The sequence below is a fragment of the Nomascus leucogenys genome, chromosome 2 (assembly GCF_006542625.1).
Source record: "Nomascus leucogenys isolate Asia chromosome 2, Asia_NLE_v1, whole genome shotgun sequence".
NCBI classification, from domain to species: domain Eukaryota; kingdom Metazoa; phylum Chordata; class Mammalia; order Primates; family Hylobatidae; genus Nomascus; species Nomascus leucogenys.
Window position 1 is genome coordinate 147,441,045 of NC_044382.1, and position 17,906 is coordinate 147,458,950.

General features: G+C 48.0%; 1 protein-coding gene across 1 annotated transcript in view; it reads left to right on the forward strand.

The window, feature by feature from the left end:
- The window catches only part of BCO1 (beta-carotene oxygenase 1), a 51,516-nt gene extending 34,114 nt beyond the window's left edge, over positions 1–17,402 (forward strand). Inside the window, exons 8-11 of the mRNA XM_030823757.1 lie at positions 7,968–8,073; positions 12,470–12,564; positions 13,569–13,680; positions 16,609–17,402. Of these exons, the coding sequence (XP_030679617.1) occupies positions 7,968–8,073; positions 12,470–12,564; positions 13,569–13,680; positions 16,609–16,838 (543 nt within the window). The 3' untranslated portion in view covers positions 16,839–17,402. The remainder of the gene's footprint in view (positions 1–7,967; positions 8,074–12,469; positions 12,565–13,568; positions 13,681–16,608) is intronic.
- The last annotated feature ends 504 nt before the right edge of the window (positions 17,403–17,906 follow it).

Consider the following 17,906-nt stretch of genomic DNA (forward strand, 5'->3'; position numbering starts at 1 on the left):
ACAACCTGTGGGCAACATCCCTGTAGAAGCCTCATTTTACAGATGGACAAACTGAGGCTCAGAGAAGTTAAGAAATGTGGGCAAGGTGACAGCCCAGAGTGGCAGAGCCAAGACCGGAACCTGTCCTAGTCTGTCTCTAAACTCTCATTTTTTTGGGGGGGGGATGGAGTCTTGCTCTGTCACCCAGGCTGGAGTGCAGGGGTTTAATCTCGGCTTACTGAAATCTCTGCCTCCTGGATTCAAGCGATTCTCTTGTCTCCGTTTCCCAAGAAGCTGGGATTACAGGCATGTGCCAGCACACTCAGGTAATTTTTTTGTTCGTTTGTTTGTATTTTTAGTAGAGATGGGGTTTCACCATGTTGGCCAGGCTGGTCTTGAACTCCTGACCTCAAGTTATCCACCCACCTCGGCCTTCCAAAGTGCTGGGATTACAGGCATGAGCCACCGTGGCCGGCCCTAAACCCCTGTTTCTAACTACGAAGGAGTAGGAACTCTGCTATTCTCCCCAGTAGCCCTAACTCCTAGGAAAGAGCCTCAGATGGGCCACACTGGGCACTCTGCAGGCCTGGCAGATGGTCCTACAGTATCCAGGGAGCCTTCTCCCACCCTTACCACCCAGTTTCTCAGTGCAGGAATTCAGCCACCCTCCCAGCCAGCAGGCAGGGGAGCTGGCGTTTGAACCGAGGTTTGTCTGACTCCAGAGCTGGGGTCCTCTCCCATCTCTCCAGCATTTTCCCACCCATGGCCGTTTGTGTATCTCTGCCATGGTTTTTGTCATATTTTATATCACCTCTACTTAACATTTAAAAATCCGTATTTTTTTCATTTCAATCAATTCACTCTCTACTTAACTGATTTCAAAGGAAACACATCACTACCCAGTAGAAAGCTGGCAATGCTTGCTGCACAGAGAAGACAAGCATGCGAATAAAATAGTGGAAATAAAGCAGAGGTCTTGAGCTCCAGCCCGAGGGCTGTGGCTTGCCAAGACCTGATCTCTGTGTGAAAAAGCAAAGTTTTAAAAGTATTAGGCGTTAAAGACATCGTGGCACCTCACTGAGACTCTCCTTGACCTAGTCAGAATGACTGGAAGAGAAAAAGGCATTGATTTTCTGCCCCGTGGGATTCAGGGCTATTGGATGAACAGCCATGTCCCATGAAATCAGCACATGAGCCCTGGGCCCCTGCACCCCTTGCTCCAGAAGCACCGCAGTGCAGCCCCTCAGACTGTCTCCTGGTTCCAGGACGTACTAAGGGGTAACAAGGCACAAAGGTAGTAAGTCTCAAGGCTGACCTCAGCCTAGGGATGGTAGATAGAGAGGAACATGCTCCCTCTCACTGCCACACCTTACAAGACTTTATAACCTTTTGTTATGCTCGAGAATGCTTTGCTTCCTTGGAACCAAGCTAAGAATGTTAGCTTGTGTATCTTTTTTTTTTTTTTGAAATGGAGTCTCGCTCTGTCACCCAGGCTGGAGTGCAGTGGCGTGATCTCGGCTCACTGCAAGCCCCGCCTCGCGGGTTCACGCCATTCTGCTGCCTCAGCCTCCCTAGTAGCTGGGACTACAGGCGCCCGCCACTACACCTGGCTAATTTTTTTGTATTTTTAGTAGAGACGGGGTTTCACCGTGTTAGCCAAGATGGTCTCGATCTGCTCGCCTCGGCCTCCCAAAGTGCTGGGATTACAGACGTGAGCCCCTGCGCCCAGCCCCCTAGCTTGTGTATCTTTAAAAGCTATCATGTCTTCAGGCACAGTGGCTCACACCTGTAATCCCAACACTTTGGGAGGCCAAAGCAGGTGATCACCTGAGGTCAGGAGTTCAACACCAGCCTGGCCAACAAGGTGAAACCCTGTCTCTGCTAAAAATGTAAAAATTAGCCTGGCGTGGTGGCCCCTGCCTGTAATCTTAGCTACTCGGGAGGCTGAGGCAGGAAAATTGCTTGAACCCAGGAGGTGGAGGCTGCAGTGAGCTGAGATCCCGCCACTGCACTCCCGCATGGGCAACAGAGTGAGGCTCCATCTCAAAAAAAAAAAAAAAGAAAACTGTCGTGTGAACCATCTGTTGCTTTGAAACTAGCAAAGGAAAGCAAGCCCTGGGATGGGTAGCTCCGGCCACGCTTTTTAATTGCTACTTATTGTCCCTTAAATATGCCTTCTTACTGCACTTTCACTGGCTCCGCCTACATATTGAAATCAGAAAGGCAGGCAGGTGGACACAGCCTGACATGCCCTGATCCAGTGGCTCCGGCTCCATCCCATCCAGAGGTTTACTGGAGAAGCGACTTCAGGAAGATGCTGCCCTTACTCAGATGCCCTCTGGGCCTGAGGCCTTTGCAGGACATTGCTGTCCCCTCTGCCTGCAACTCTGTCCTCCTGGGCTGACACTCCTGCTCCCCCTGGCTGGCTGCACATTGGGATCCCCTGGAGAGCCCTGAGACCCCCATGTCTGGGCCTTGGCTTCAGCCCAGACCAGGGAAGCCCAGGCCCGGGTGTGGTCTCAAAAACCCCCAGTGATTCTGCCGTGCAGCCTTGGAGAGAACCTCCAAGGTCAGGGCTCAGCAGCATGACCCGGCAGCTGAGTCCGGATCCTGTAATGGTGCCTTGTAGCTCTTCGTCAACATTTATCTCAAGCGTAAGTAACTTGTTCATTTCTCTCTTCCTGTTCAAGCCTAAGTTCTGGGAGGAGAAGGACTCTGTCTCATCAGCAGTTCATCCGCTGCACTCAGAGGGTGCTCTTAAATATTTGAAATGAATGAATGAATGATGAATACATGAAAAATGGGAAGCAAGGTCTCTAAAAGGGCGCAGCGTCTACCTTTAGCCTTTGGAACCCATCCCAAGTGAAAAGTGCTTCCGACATAGAATAGGCAATAGCAAATTCTATTTAAAAGGCCAGGAGGTCCCGAATGTCCCAGATTCTCTTGCTTTGGGGGCAGCTGGGGTCAAAGGAAGGTGGGGCCGTCAGGGCCTCTGGGCACCATGGGCCTGTTTACGCAGGGCGGTGCGGGGGTGCCTGAGGCAGGGCTCGGCAGTGGCGGGGAGTGGCTGGGAGGGGTGTGGGCAGGGGCGGGTCATCTGGACCTTGGCCCTGCCCTGGTCCTGCGGGGTGCTGTGTGAGGCCCTAGGTTCGTGTGCACTGACGCCTAAGGGGCATTCACAGGAGGAAGCACTTTGGACCTGGAAGGGGTGGCTTTGACGACTGGATCAGTGGGTTTGGTTTCTGTCTCCAAATGCACAAATGCAGACCCTCAAATAAGGGAAGCACCATTCATGGATGACCTGCTAGGTGCCAGGCTCTGTTTAATGCCTTTTCTGCTCTTAAACCCTGGCAAGAGGGGCCCCTGCTCTGGGTTTGGCACTTTGGAGGACTGTGGTCTGGCCTTTCTTTCTCCACTAGGACCCCTACTCCACAGGGTGAGTTCACAGGGCCGAGGCATTCTGCCTACCCAGAGGGGTGCCTCCACCCCCACCCCAACCATGTGCTGGACACCTGGGGTCCCAGAAGCCCCCGAAGGGCCCAGCCTTGCTTCCAATACCCGTCTTCCTAAGGGCAGACTGCCACTCTGCTGTTCCTGCCACAGGCCCACGAGGTGGCCAGGGCTGGCTGTTGCCTTGGTTGTGCTGGCTCGGGTGTCCACGCAGTTAGGGACGGAGCCTGGGATGAGGCAGGAAGGAGCCAAGGATCAGCGACTGCCTTATTCCAGCTCAGAACTCTAAGGAGTCCTGGGTTCTCAATTCGCAGTCATCCTTTCAGACCAGCGCGGTGCATTGCTGGAACATTCTGTCTGTCCAACACAGTAGCTACTAACCACGAGTGGTTATTGTACACTTGAAATGTGGCTGGCGCAGCTAAGGAATTGAATTTTTAATTTTACTTAAGTTTATTTTAAAATTAAATTTAAGGCCAGGAACAGTGGCTCACGCGTGTAATCCCAGCACTTTGGGAGGCCGAGCTAGGCAGATCACTTGAGGTCAGGAGTTCAAGACCAGCTTGGCCAACATGACAAAACCCTGTCTCTACTAAAAATACAAAAATTAGCCAGGCATGGTGGCTCATGCCTGTAATCTCAGCTACTCAGGAAGCTGAGGCAGGGGAATTGCTTGAACCCGGGAGGCGGAGGTTGCAGTGAGCCGAGATCGTGCCACCGTACTCCGCCTGGATGACAGAGCGAGACTCAGTCTCAAAAAAAAAAAAAAAAAGTAAAATAAAATTAAATTTAAATCACAACATATGGCTAGCGATTGCCGTTTGGGACAGCCAGTTCCACGCCATCATGAAGGGCTGTGTGTCAAGGCAGGGAGAGAGATGGTGCTGGACTTAATTTGCTTGGTGTATTTAGACAGAAGGTTGGTGGGCCTCCACTTGTCCTCTCCTCCTGGCTTCTGTGAATTTTAGGGGCTGTTAAGTGCTTTGCTAATCTGCATCACAACGTTCTAACTTATTAATGATCTACAGATGAGAAAGTAAGTTGCCCAACTTTTTAGAATCATCCCTGGGATTTGAGCTGGAACTGGAATGTACGCCCGTCTGGCTGCACGATGTGTCTGGCCCTGGACCAGCCTGGTTTTCACGACCATTATTTAATTTAATGCTAACATAATGCTCAGATGCAGGTGGAAGCCACCTCACTTATACCCAGCACCACTCTAAAAGCTACGAATCACCAGCCCGATTTTACACAGACGAGGAAGCTAGCTCTGAGGAAAAGAGGTCTGCTCGAATCTGCGCGGAAAAGCACAGCGTTGAATTTCATGTGGCAGGCAGCATTCTAGGGGATGACGGTGATGACTACTTCTCATGGGAGTTCCCTTAAGTGTAGGGATTTCAATGCACGCTTGCAAGATGGTGCTGAATTCTGGCTGGAAAGCGATGTCTTCCTAAAACTGAGCATGCTGGCCACCGAAAGCAGCCGAGTCATGTTTGTTATTGCTGTGTGTGGAAAAATTCACAGTTTATTCCTCAACCAGTCCGACCAGTTTGGGGCTGGAGTTATAAGAAGTCTGTGCAGACCAACTCCCTAAGAATCAAGGCTGGAATGTGCCCACAGGCCTGTTGCTGTCACATGGTCAGAAAGGTACCAGGAAGGGCCTCCCACCAGCTTGCAGAGCCATGGAGGTGGAGGCATTCAAAGTTTCTGTTTATTTTTATTTTATTTTATTTTTTTTTTGAGACGGAGTCTCGCTCTGTCGCCCAGGCTGGAGTGCAGTGACGCTATCTCGGCTCACTGCAACCTCCGCCTCTCAGGTTCAAGCAATTCGCCTGCCTCAGTCTCCCGAGTAGCTGGGACTACAGGCGTCTGCCACCATGCTGGGCTAATTTTTACATTTTTAGTAGAGATGGGGTTTCACCATGTTAGCCAGGCTGGTCTCGAACTCCTGACCTCAGGTGATCCACCCACCTCGGCCTCCCAAAGTGCTGGGATTAGAGGCATGAGACCCTGCGCTCAGTTAAATGTTTCTAAGACACCACCGATGTGCCAGGTGCTGGGCTCCTTTGTCTCTGCATTTCCTCTCATTTGATTCTTACAGCCACCTGGCAAAGCACGTCTTGCCGCTTGACAGCCCAAAGAAAAGCTTACTGAGTTGTGCATTCACTCATTAATTCAGCAGTTACTTCCTGGGCACGAGGTGCCAGGCACTGAGCAAGATCTGGTCCCTGGCTTCATGGGGCAGACAAGCTAAAAGAAGGAAAAGAGCTTCGTAAAGGAGATAATTACAGTTCAGGGCCAGTGCCTTGGAGACACTACAGATTCCAATGGAGTTGTTGGGGAAGGGGTGTTTCTTCTGAGATCTCAGGGTTTGGGGAAGAACCAGCCTCAGGGCCTTTGCACTGCCTTCGCCCTCTACCGGCAATGCTCTTGCTTCTGGGCCAAAGAATCAATGCAAAGGCCCCAGGCACAGGGTCTGCTTCTCTCCATGTGACTTTGGACCAGTCCCTTTCCTTCTCTAGGCCTCAGTTACTTCTTCTACAAATCGAGACTGAATTAAATTTCTGAGGACCCTTGCGGTTCAGCTGCTAAGTTGCAGTAAACTTTTCATGCTCTCCAACAAAGATGCTGCTATCCCTAAAATAGGTTGGTTTTAATTATAAAAGCCATTTTGAGCCAGGTGTACTGGCTCATGCCTGTAATCCCAGAACTTTGGGAGGTCAAGAGAGGAGGATGACTTGAGCCCAGGAGTTCGAGACCAAGCTGGGCAACATAGTGAGACCCTGTCTCTACAAAAAAATACAAAAATTAACCAAGGATGGTGATGCATGCCCACAGTCCCCCAGCTACTCAGGAGGCTGAGGTGGAAGGATCACTTAAGCCTGGGAGTTTAAGGCTACAGTGAGCTGTCATCACACTACTGTACTCCAGCCTGGGTGACAGAGCAAGACCCTGTCCCAAAATAAAATAGAAGGCATCTTAGAAAATGTAGAAGGTAGAAGAAAAGCTTAAATGAGAAGTCAGCCATAACAATAATCTTCCGTCATCTCGTTCCTCAATATCTTCCAGATCCTAACCCGTACTCACTTCCAGTAGTGGTGGCAGCAATATAATAATAATAAGTGATAGTAGTAGTAGTATGGCAATAATTGTAATAATAATATAACAACAACAGTGTCATCAACAGAAGCAGCTGACATTTATCTAGCACTTACTGTTAAGCAGGCATTCTTGTGAATCATTTGTGCAGATGATGTCATTTAATCTGCACAATAACTCAAAGATGCATATGCTATTAATATACACATAAGGAAACTGAACTATAGAGAGGCCAGGTGACTTGCTCAAGGCCCCATGGTTAGTACATGAGGGAAACAGGGAGTAGTAGATGCTCGATAAATATTTAATCATGCTAAATCCCTCTCCTTGCTTATACTGATGACAGTAAGATACTGAGCACAGCAAAATCTGACTGTAAATTGAGACCAAGAAATGTCCTTGAAGGCTGTTTTTCCACCGAATAACTTTTATTGCATGTTTGTTTTCATTTCTGCAGTGATAACTTTCCCTAGAAGAAAATACTGAAAATACAGAGAGGCATACAAAAAAGAAATTAAAGTCCCTCATAATCCCATCATCTGTTGTATTTTTAATATTTGGTATATTTCAGGCTGGGCGTGGTGGCTCACACCTGCAATCCCAGCATTTTGGGAGGCCAAGGCAGGTGGATCACTTGAGGTCAGGAGTTCAAGACCACCCTGGCCAACATGATGAAAGCCCGTCTCCACTAAAAATATAAAAATTAGCCAGGCATGGTGGAAGGCACCTGTAATCCCAGCTACTCAGGATGCTGAGGCAGGAGAATCGATTGAACCTGGGAGGCAGAGGTTGTGGTAAGCCAAGATCACACCACTGCACTCCAGACTCCAGTCTGGGCAACAGAGTGCAACTCCATCTCAAAAAAAAAAAAAAAATTATACACACACACACACACACACACACACACACACACACACACACACACACACACACATTTAGTAGATTTCTCTGTCTCTTCTCAGTGTAACTTTTTTAATGTGGTTGAGCTCAGACTGCATATGCGATTTGTCCTGATGGTGCTTTTACTCAGTGTTATGTGATAAGCATTTCCCATGTTCTCGTAAACTCTTTGGAAGCATCCTTTTAATGGCTGATGCAGCTTTTTATAGGTGAATCATCTAGTACTTTAAAAGTGAGAACTTACTCTTAGAAGCACATTAATTTTCCCTGTGAGGGATAAGGCAGGCTCAGAGTAAGAGAAAAGAGTCCTATCACCTATCAGGTATGTGACCTTGGATGAGTCAACTTAAATGGCCAATCCTCATTTTTTAAACTGAGACTAAGAATAACAACAGGAAACGAGCTGCTTCCTATGATTAATGTGAGGCTAAACCAAGATGACATGTATTCAAGCATTTTTAAAAATATATACACTAAAGCAAATATTTGCTCTGGATTACACATTTTTATTTTATTTTTTGAAAACTGAATTTTTTCAGAATGCAGAAGTGGGCTCAAATTTAATCAAAGTGACATCTACAACAGCCACGGCCCTGAAGGAAGAAGATGGCCAAGTCTACTGCCAGCCGGAATTTCTTTGTGAAGGTAAAATGCGTCCTCTTGTCCTGAGTTTAGGAAAGGGGCAGATTTTCATGGGGACCCCAGAGGCCTCTTTACATAATAATTTCCTCCCGTGCATGGACAAGGGCCAAAAAGGAAAGGCTCTTGGGATGCCCCGATGAAAAGCATCTGGGGACTTTTCTCTTTCCTCTATCTTCAGATGCTTCCTAGGAAGGCAATGGGTGAGGCCAGGCACGGTGGCTCACACCTGTAGCCTCAGCACTTTGGGAAGCTGAGGCAGGCAGATCACCTGAGGCCAAGAGTTCAAGACCAGCCTGAGCAACATGGCGAAACCCCATCTCTACTAAAAATACAAAAATTAGCTGGGTGTGGTGGCGCATGCCTGTGGTCCCAGCTACTCGGGAGGCTGAGGCATGAGAATCACTTGTGCGCAGGAGGCGGAGATTGCAGTAAGCCGAGACTGTGCTACTGTACTCCAGCGTGGGCAACAGAGCAAGACACTGTCTCAAAAAAATGAAAATAAAAATAGGAAGGCAGTGGGTGGTTGTTGGGCCAGATGACTTCTGCAAATGCTGTCCCTTACTGAACACGTTCTTACTGAACAGGCACAATACATTTCCATTTCTACCTCTCAACATCCACAATATCCTGCAAAAATAGGTGTTATCAGCCCCATAATATGAGACGAAAACTAGGCCTGAGAGACCTTGAGGTACACACAGAACGCAGACCCTCTAGAACAGGAGTCGCACCCATGGAGCAGGCCTCCTCAATCTGGGCACCATCGCCATCTGGGGCTGGGTCGTTCTTTGCAGTAGGTGCTGTCCAGGGAATTGTAAGATGTTTAGCAACATCCCTGGCCTCTACCCACTGGAACAGGAAGACCCCCGTCCTGAATTGGAGCAGCCAAATATGTCTCCAGATATTGCCAGCCTTCCATGGGAGGACGATTGCCATGATGGAGAACCTCTGCCCCAGAACATAAGCCCATGAGGCAAGGATTGTGTTGCTGTGGTCACAGCGTATCAGCAGCACATGACACAAAGGTTGGCATAGAGAGGTCTGTGTTCCACACGCCACAGTGCAGAATGAATGGACTTGTGCAAGGAGACTCAGCTAGAGAGTGGCACGGTATGCATTTAAACAGCACATTGGCTGGGCATGGTGGCTCACACCTGTAATCCCAGCACTTTGGGAGGCCAAGGTGGGCAGATCACTTGAGGCCAGGAGTTTGAGACCAGCCTGGCCAATATGGCGAAAACACATCTCTACTGAAAATACAAAAATTAGCCGGCGTGGTGGTGCACGCCTGTAATCTATAATCCCAGCTACTCAGGAGGCTGAGGCAGGAGAATTGCTTGAACCCTGAAGGCAGAGCAGTGAGCTGAGATTGCGCCACTGCACTCCAGCCTGGGCAACAGAGACTTCGCCCCCCCCCCCCCACAAAAAAAATCCAAAAACAAACAAAAAAGACTGAGAGCCTTGTTCCATCAGCTGCCCCGTGCCAGGAGGTTTGGGCATCTGGAAGCACATAGACTTGGGGACTCTTTTAGGATGACCCTTGGATTTGACCTAAGAATCCACTTCTGTAAAAGGCATCCCATGCATCCCGTAACTGGTTCTGTGAGGCAAGTCATTCCCTTGGAGTCTTTAGAAACGAGTTTATTGTTGCAATATTGTCCACACTAAAAAGTGTAACAATAAAGAAGCCATCCATAATCCCTGCACCTGTGACAGCGCTCTGGGATACCCATCCAATCCTCCCGTCATGCATGGATTGTGTGATATAGGCCGGGTCCCTTCTGGCGAGTTCTCAGACTGCTCTCATTTCATCCCGCCAGTGTCATTCTGTTATTGTTGACATTAGATTTGTTCATGCACATCAAGGGCTTAGTGTGGGGTCTGGCCTATAGGGAGAGTCCAGCCAACGGCAGCGAGATTAGAACAGTCCTAAGAAGCAGGCTCAGATAATCTCAAAACTTGCCAAAAGGCAGGCAGCAGAGCCAGGTTCTGAGCCCAGCCTTCTCTTATCCCAAAGCCCATCGCCTCTGCATTTGCACTTTTGCAAAATGCATTCCATATCATCTAGAATGTTCCGAAGCTGCCTGTTGCACTTAATGAATGTAACCTGAGTATTTTCCCACATCATGAAGATTCTTCAAGAACATGGCTGTTAAGGACCAGGCGTGGTGGTTCACGCCTATAATCCCAGCACTTTGGGAGGCCAAGCCTTAATGTCATGTAACTACTGGCCAGGTGCAATGGCAATTACAGGCATTACTCATGCCTGTAATCCCAGCACTTTGGGAAGCTGAGACGGGTGGAGCATCTGAGGTCAAGAGTTTGAGACCAGCCTGGACAACAGGGCAAAACCCCATCTATATTTTTTAAAAAATACAAAAATTAGCCGGGGGTAGTGGTGCACACCTGTAGTCTCAGCTACTTGGGAGGCTGAGACAGGAGAATCGCTGGTCTGAGAGGGGCCCAGGAACATCTTGGAAGTCTCAGGCCTACTTTGAGGTCAAGGGCAGACACCTTCTTCTTATTTAAGTATGGGAGTGTTCCCTCCACCTCAGCTTCATCTGGGCCTGTCCCTTGGAATTTTCATGGTTTCTCATTTGTGCGATCGGACATCTCCTTCCCATGTCAATACTTCGTTCCCCTTCCCGCCCCACTGAGCCTCATCAGCATTTATCCATGGATGTATCTCTGCTTCCTCTTTTCTTGGACACTATATCTTCACCAGCAGTTGGCAGCAACCACCTAGAATATTTACTAAGAGTTAAACATCCATTTCGGTATTCAGACTTAGAAATTCCATTTGATACAGTAGGCATATATACATATATACACATTTATGGCCAAGCACAGTGGCTCACACCTGTAATCCCAGCACTTTGGGAGGCTGAGGTGGGCAGATCACGAGGTCAGGAGATCGAGACCATCCTGACTAACACGGTGAAACCCTGTCTCTACTGAAAATACAAAAAAATAAAATAAATTAGCTGGATGTGGTGGCATGCACCTGTAGTCCTAGCTACCCGGGAGGCTGAGGCAGGAGAATCGCTTGAACCCGGGAGACGTTGGTTGCAGTGAGCTGAGATTGTGCCACTGCACTCCAGCCCAGGTGACAGAGTGAGACTCCATCTCAAAACAACAACAACAAACAATATATATATATACACACACACACACACACACTTACAGAGAAAAAATAAGATCTTTGATTATGTAAAAATAATAAGCATGATGAAAATTTCACATAATGAGAAGCTTAGATTCTATCACAGAAAATGTAAACTGTAAGGCAGTTACAACCCCAGCAATGCTTCAAATTTTTTCTATTCATTTGTAACCCAGCGGAGATATAGTAATTCTATAACCAGCATTTTACACTTAACCTTATGGTATGGACACTTGCCCATGTTATTAAAATCATTGGTAAATGTTGTTTTTCCATAATGTTATTATAGAATTCACCAGATTTAATTAACTGTTCTCCATTGACACCCGTTTCCACAGCTTCCCATTCTGTTTTATTTTTTAGTTTTTAATTTTAGGGATGGGGTTCTTGCCATGTTGAGCAGGTTGGTCTCAAACTCCTGGCTTCAAGCGATCCTCCCATCTCAGATTCCCAAAGTGCTGGGATTACAGGCATGAGCCACCATGCCTGGCACAGCTTCCTGTTTCTTTTTTTTTTCTTTTTCTTTTTTTTTTTTTTTTTTTTTTTTTTTTCTGAGACAGAGTCTCACTCTGTGGCCCAGGCTGGAGTGCAGTGGCACAATCTCAGCTCACTGCAACCTCTGCCTCCCGGGTTCAAACGAGTCTCCTGCCTCAGCCTCCCGAGTAGCTGGAAATACAGGCGTGCGCCACCACGCCTGGCTAATTTTCTTTGTATTTTTAGTAGAGGGAGGGTTTTGCCATGTTGGCCAGGCTGGTCTCAAACTCCTGAACTCAAGTGATCTGCCCGCCTCGGCCTCCCAAAGTGCTGGGATTACAGGCATGAGCCACTGCGCCCAGCCAGCTTCCCATTTCTCATCACACATGTGCACATGCATGCACACATATATACACATCAGCACTTTTTTGAAAAAAGCTTTAAGAAATTGCAGTAGCCTCTGATTTCAATCATGCAATTCTCTTTGATTTCTGTGTTGGATAATTAAAGGTGTTTATACACTTAAAACCTAGGTCTGCGGTACCTTGCTCCTGGATTCTCTAATAGAGCTGGGGTAATTCAATTACCAGAGGCTCCCTCCCCTACCTTTGACCACCTTTGATCCAATCCAGGCTCTAAATCAAGCCCAAGGATCTTGGTGTGGAAACGGATTCTGAGGAAAGGCTACCCAGTCTGACAAGAAGGGTGGAGGCTCCCAGCCCCAGTGATGGGGGCTTCATCCACCTTCTCATTTCCTTGTAGGCTTAGAGCTTCCACGGGTCAATTATGCTCACAATGGAAAGCAATACCGATATGTCTTTGCTGCAGGAGTTCAATGGAGTCCAATCCCAACCAAGGTACTGGTCTCTGTGTATTCACAGGCTTTTCTTACACTGATTGTGTCTATATGCAAAGCTGAATTCTAAGGTTCTGAGACACTGATTAGAAAAGAGGAGGTCAGAGGGAGGTAAGTGTAGGATAAAATAAATTTGAAGTAAGGATGGACAGCTGGGAGAGGGAGTGGCACCTAATGTGCTAAGGTTCAGGTAAGAGGTTATGGCTGGAGTTTATTCACTGATTTCTTTATTCAATACATATTTAATCAGCACCAACTATTAACTTTTAGGTGGGGTGTGGTGGCTCATGCCTGTAATCATAGCACTTTGGGAGGCTGAGGATTGCTTGAGACCAGGAGTTCAAGACCAGCTTTGTCAACAATAGCAAGACCCTGCCTCTATGTTAAAAAATAATAATAAATTTTAAAATATTTTAACTTTTAAAATAATTCCTTTTGCAGTATCAGCTACTTGGTGGCCAGAGAACCCATGTTTAAAACTGGGGGAGGAGGCCGGGCACAGTGGCTCACACCTGTAATCCCAGCATTCTGGGAGGCTGAGGCGGGCAGATCACCTGGGGTCAGGAGTTCAAGACCAATCTGGCTATGGTGAAACCCCGTCTCTACTACAATTACAAAAAATTAGCCGGGCGTGGTGGCACGTGCCTGTAATTCCAGGTACTTGGGAGGCTGAGGCAGGAGAATCAGTTGAACCTGGGAGGCGGAGGTTGCAGTGAGCCAAGATCACGCCATTGCACTCCAGCCTGGGCAACAAGAGCGAAACTCCATCTCAAAAAAAAAAAACAAAAAACAAAAACAAAAACAAAAAAAATTTGGGGAGGAGAGTTAGCTCCTGTCCTTTCTTGGCTGTGCTCAACAGAGGTAGCTGTTATTGGGAGATTACGTCAAAAGTCTCCATCCGATGGGCTTCATCTCCTCTGCGTGGATCTTCACGCCCTCTTATTTGCAGGGAATAGTATTCTCTCATACAAGTCATTTCTGTGTTTTTCCTTGTTGGATGTACAGATAATAAAATATGACATTCTCACAAAGTCATCCTTAAAATGGAGAGAGGAGAACTGCTGGCCAGCGGAACCCCTGTTTGTGCCCGTGCCAGGTGCCAAGGATGAGGATGACGGTAAGACTCTAAGAAGCCAAATCTAGTTGCTGCACGATGCTGCAGATCCCCCTCCAACAGAGACACCATCTGGGGGCAGCTGACCCCCCACCCAGGTCATAAGGTGGGTGGATTGGTGCTTTGAAGTCTACATCTGTCTGGGTCAAAGCTAAAGGGTGAGGGAGTCCCCAAGACCACCTTTACTTCTGATACCAATTGCAAAGTTTGAGGGTCCCCAAGACAGCCTTCAGCTTCAATCATTCATTAGAATCACCAACCTCACTGCAAGTGCTTATCCTCACAGTTCTGATTTGCGGCAGTGAAAAGATACAGACTAAAATTAGCAAAGGGAAGAGGTGCACAAGACAGAGCCCAGCAGGGACCAGGCAGGAGCTTCCAGCTGCACTGTCCCAGTAGAGTCACAGATAGCACTGACTTCTCCTGACAATGATGTGTGACAATGCTCACGGAATATTGTTGCCAGCCAGGAAGCTCCCCTGAGACTCAGTATGGAGAGTTTTTCTTGAGACTCGGTCATGTAAACATGGTTGACCGCCTGTGTGTCTGACCTTTATTTAGTCTTCAGTCCTCCTGGAGATCAAGCTCATACCACGTGGCCCAAGGCCCCACCATAAATCCCACTGTAAGGGTAGACTGCCTGGTGTGGCCCAAGGCCCCCAGATACACCAAGATACTTGTATCAAGCAAGACATTCCAAGGGTATAGAGGTGACCTCCCAGAAGCTGAGGACAGAAGCCAGCCCCCTTTTTAGACAAGTTTAAGTTTTTTACTGCACAAAGTCCATCTCCTTTCCACTCAGTAACACTAAAGTCTCTCAGAATGCAGAATCTTGGTTTTAAAATTGATTGCAGTGGCTGGATCCAAAACAAATGTTTTTAAGAAATAGAGTCTTGCTCTTTTGCCCAGGCTGGAGTGTAGTGGCATGATCATAGCTCACTGCAGCCTCAAACTCCTGGGCTCAAGTGATCCTCCTTCCTCAGCTCACCAAGTAGCTGGAGCTACAGGGGCACACCACCATGCCTAGCTCATTCTTTTTATTTTTTGTACAGAAAGGGTCTCGCTATGTTTCCCAGGCTGGTCTCAAATTCCTGGGCTCAAGCGATCCTCCCATCTTGGCCTCCCAAAGTTCTGGGATTACAAGTGTGAGCCACCGCACCTGGCCTGGATCCTGGATCCAAATTTTTAACAGTGTATAAGCATGTAAATGTTTCACGGAGCCCCTGGAAATGTGTATTTGTGGCCCACCTCTATTTTCTAGGTTTCCACTTGAATGAATGATCCTTTCCCTCTTTCATTCTCAGAAATGCTTCAGAAATGCCCACAGCCCTGAGGAGGCTAAGGAGGGTAACTAGAATCATAGGTGGGGATGCCACCTGGCCACGCCAGCAATGGGGCTGTCACACCTGCAAGGAGGGTAGGCTGCCCCACTTGAGCCTGCCAGCTTCTTCCCTCAGGTGACAAGGGAGTGGCCTGGACCTTGTCTTCCTACTGATCATGGCATGGCACGCCAGGCCAGCAACGCTGTGTCACTGTCATCCCCGAGGCAGGGGACCACAGGCCTTTCCTCCTGCTCAGGTTGTTCTCCCACTCAGTGGGGTGGACACTTCCTTTACATTCTCTGTGAGGAGGGAGTATCGTTGTCTTCATTTTACCAATGGGATGTTCAGAGAGTGACCTTGTTGCCCAAGGTCACACACCCCTTAAATTCAGAGGTAAGATTTAAATCCAGGCCAATCTGACTTCAGCGATGCTTAACTGCTCTTCCACCTGGGACCCTCTGGAGGCATTGAGAGTATTTGCAGGAAGTTGATATGCATTATTTCGTTTAACTCTCTATGCCTTGAGAGTGAGTATTGAGAGTATTTCCATTTTACAGAGGGAAAGGATGAGTTTGCTAGCACTGGTACATGTGCAAGAGATGAATTGGGCCCATTGAAATGCCATTCTTCAAGCCAGGTGCGGTGTGGTTCATGCCTGTAATCCCAGCACTTGGGAGGTCAAGGTGGGCAGATCGCTTGAGCCCAGGAGTTGAAGACCAGCATGGGCAATATAGGGAGACGCCATCTGACAAAAAATACAAAAATTAGCCAGACGTGGTGTCATGTGCCTGTAGTCCCAGCCACTTGGAGGGCTGAGGTGGGAGGATAGCTTGAGCCCAAGAGATCGAGATTGCAGTGAGCTGTGATCACACCACTGCACTCTACCCTGGGCAACAGAGTAAGACCCTGTCTCAAAAAAGCAAAACAAACAAAAAACCCAATGCCATTCTTCGATGCCTGCAATAATTTACAGAGTGCTTTCAAAATCCATCATGCAGGAGATACTCTCGGCAACCCTGTGGAGTGTAGGTGAGATTATCCCATCTCTACAGATGAAGAGACTGAGGCTCCGAGAGGTGAAGGGACTGGCCCAGCCAAGGCCAGAATCGGGTTTTCTGGTTTGTTTGTTTGTTTGTTTGTTTTTGAGACCGTGTTTCACTCTGTCACGCAGGCTGGAATGCAATGGTGCGATCTCGGCTCACCGCAACCTCCACTCCCAGATTCAAGTAATTCTCCGGTTTCAGTCTACTGAGTAGCTGAGATTACAAGCACCCACCACCACACCCAGCTAATTTTTGTGTTTTTAGTAGAGACGGGGTTTCACCATGTTGGCCAGGCTAGTCTCAAACTCCTGACCTGAAGTGATCCGCCCACCTCTGCTCCCAAAGTGGCGGGATTACAGGCGTGAGCCACCGCGCCCGGCCTAGAACCAGGTTTTCTGATTCCTAGTTCCCTGGCCTTTCCCTTCTGTTACAGTGTCTCAAATTCACTTCCCTCCTGTTTTGGTTAGATACATATGTTTAAAGAGGGCGGAGAGACATGCTGAGAAATTGATCCCTCCGACTGAAGGCTGCACTTTTACGAAGTGTTTTTTCCTGTTTCCCCAAAGGAGTAATCTTATCAGCCATTGTCTCTACTGATCCCCAAAAGCTGCCTTTTCTGCTCATTCTGGATGCCAAAAGCTTTACGGAATTGGCCCGTGCCTCTGTTGATGTCGATATGCACATGGATCTCCATGGATTATTCATTACAGACATGGACTGGGACACAAAAAAGCAGGCCGCTTCTGAGGAACAGCGGGACAGGGCTTCCGACTGCCACGGGGCTCCTCCGACCTGATGGTGTTGAGGTTTGGGTAGGGGAGGGGAGCTCGGCTGTCAGAACTCCATGGATATGTTTCTTTGGATGGAGGGGACGGCCTTCGTTACCTTTTGCACTTATTCTCTCTGTGGGTGCTTTGACAAGGGCATGGCAAGACAGCTTGTCAGTATCATTCCTTTCATTTTATTTTAGCCGTAAACATTTTGTTTGAAAGTCAAATATTTGAAAATCAAATATGCATTGATTAGATCCAGTCCTTCTAAGAAAGCTCCTTTTCTTTAACATGAAGACCTTGACCATGAATCAGAAATTGTATTCAATGACATTATCATCATTTTTAGAATGAGCCAGTAACCTATTAGAGAAGAGGCAGATAATTATTTATCATTGTGCCTTCCTCTGTCTCTTTCTCTTTCCTTTGCTCCCTCCCGTCTTTCTAGTGGACTAAATTGTGTATCTGGGAGTTCTCACTTTCTAGCCAGGCCTGATGAGTTAAGTTACGTGACCAGGAAGGCATGCCACTTTGTGGTCATTCCATGCAAGTCACGGCGTAATATAAAATAATAAAAACTTTAAAGTCTGCTCAGACTTTATTTTTACATGGCTTCTCCCTCTGAAGGTCTTCTAAGGCAATAAAACAGTTGCAGAGCTTGATGGTTCACAGCCAGCACGATGCCTCATTGTACAATCGATGGGACTAACAGATTGCTGTGGGACTCCTCTTTGCAGGAGGGGATTAACAGGTACTGGACATTGACCTGACTAGCCACGGCCGAGCGGCTCAAACCCAGGATTGAGTCCCAGGGCCTGGGCTGGCATGAGGAGTTCTTCCCTGCTGCTGAGAACTAGAGCGGTGGGCCGTGCCCATGTGCGTAGACAAAAGGAGTTTCTCCAAGCTTGTACGTGCTGCCGAGATGAACCAGGCATTTGGGGCAGCGTGGAAGGGGGTTGAAGGCCCCTGAGCCAGGTAGCGATGGGGATGGAGAAAGTTGGGAACAAGGCAAGTGGGATGCTACACCACTACCGGGAGCCCCACAGGCATCTGAGTCTACAGTCAAGTGGGTGCCTGATGCATGGTTTAAAGAA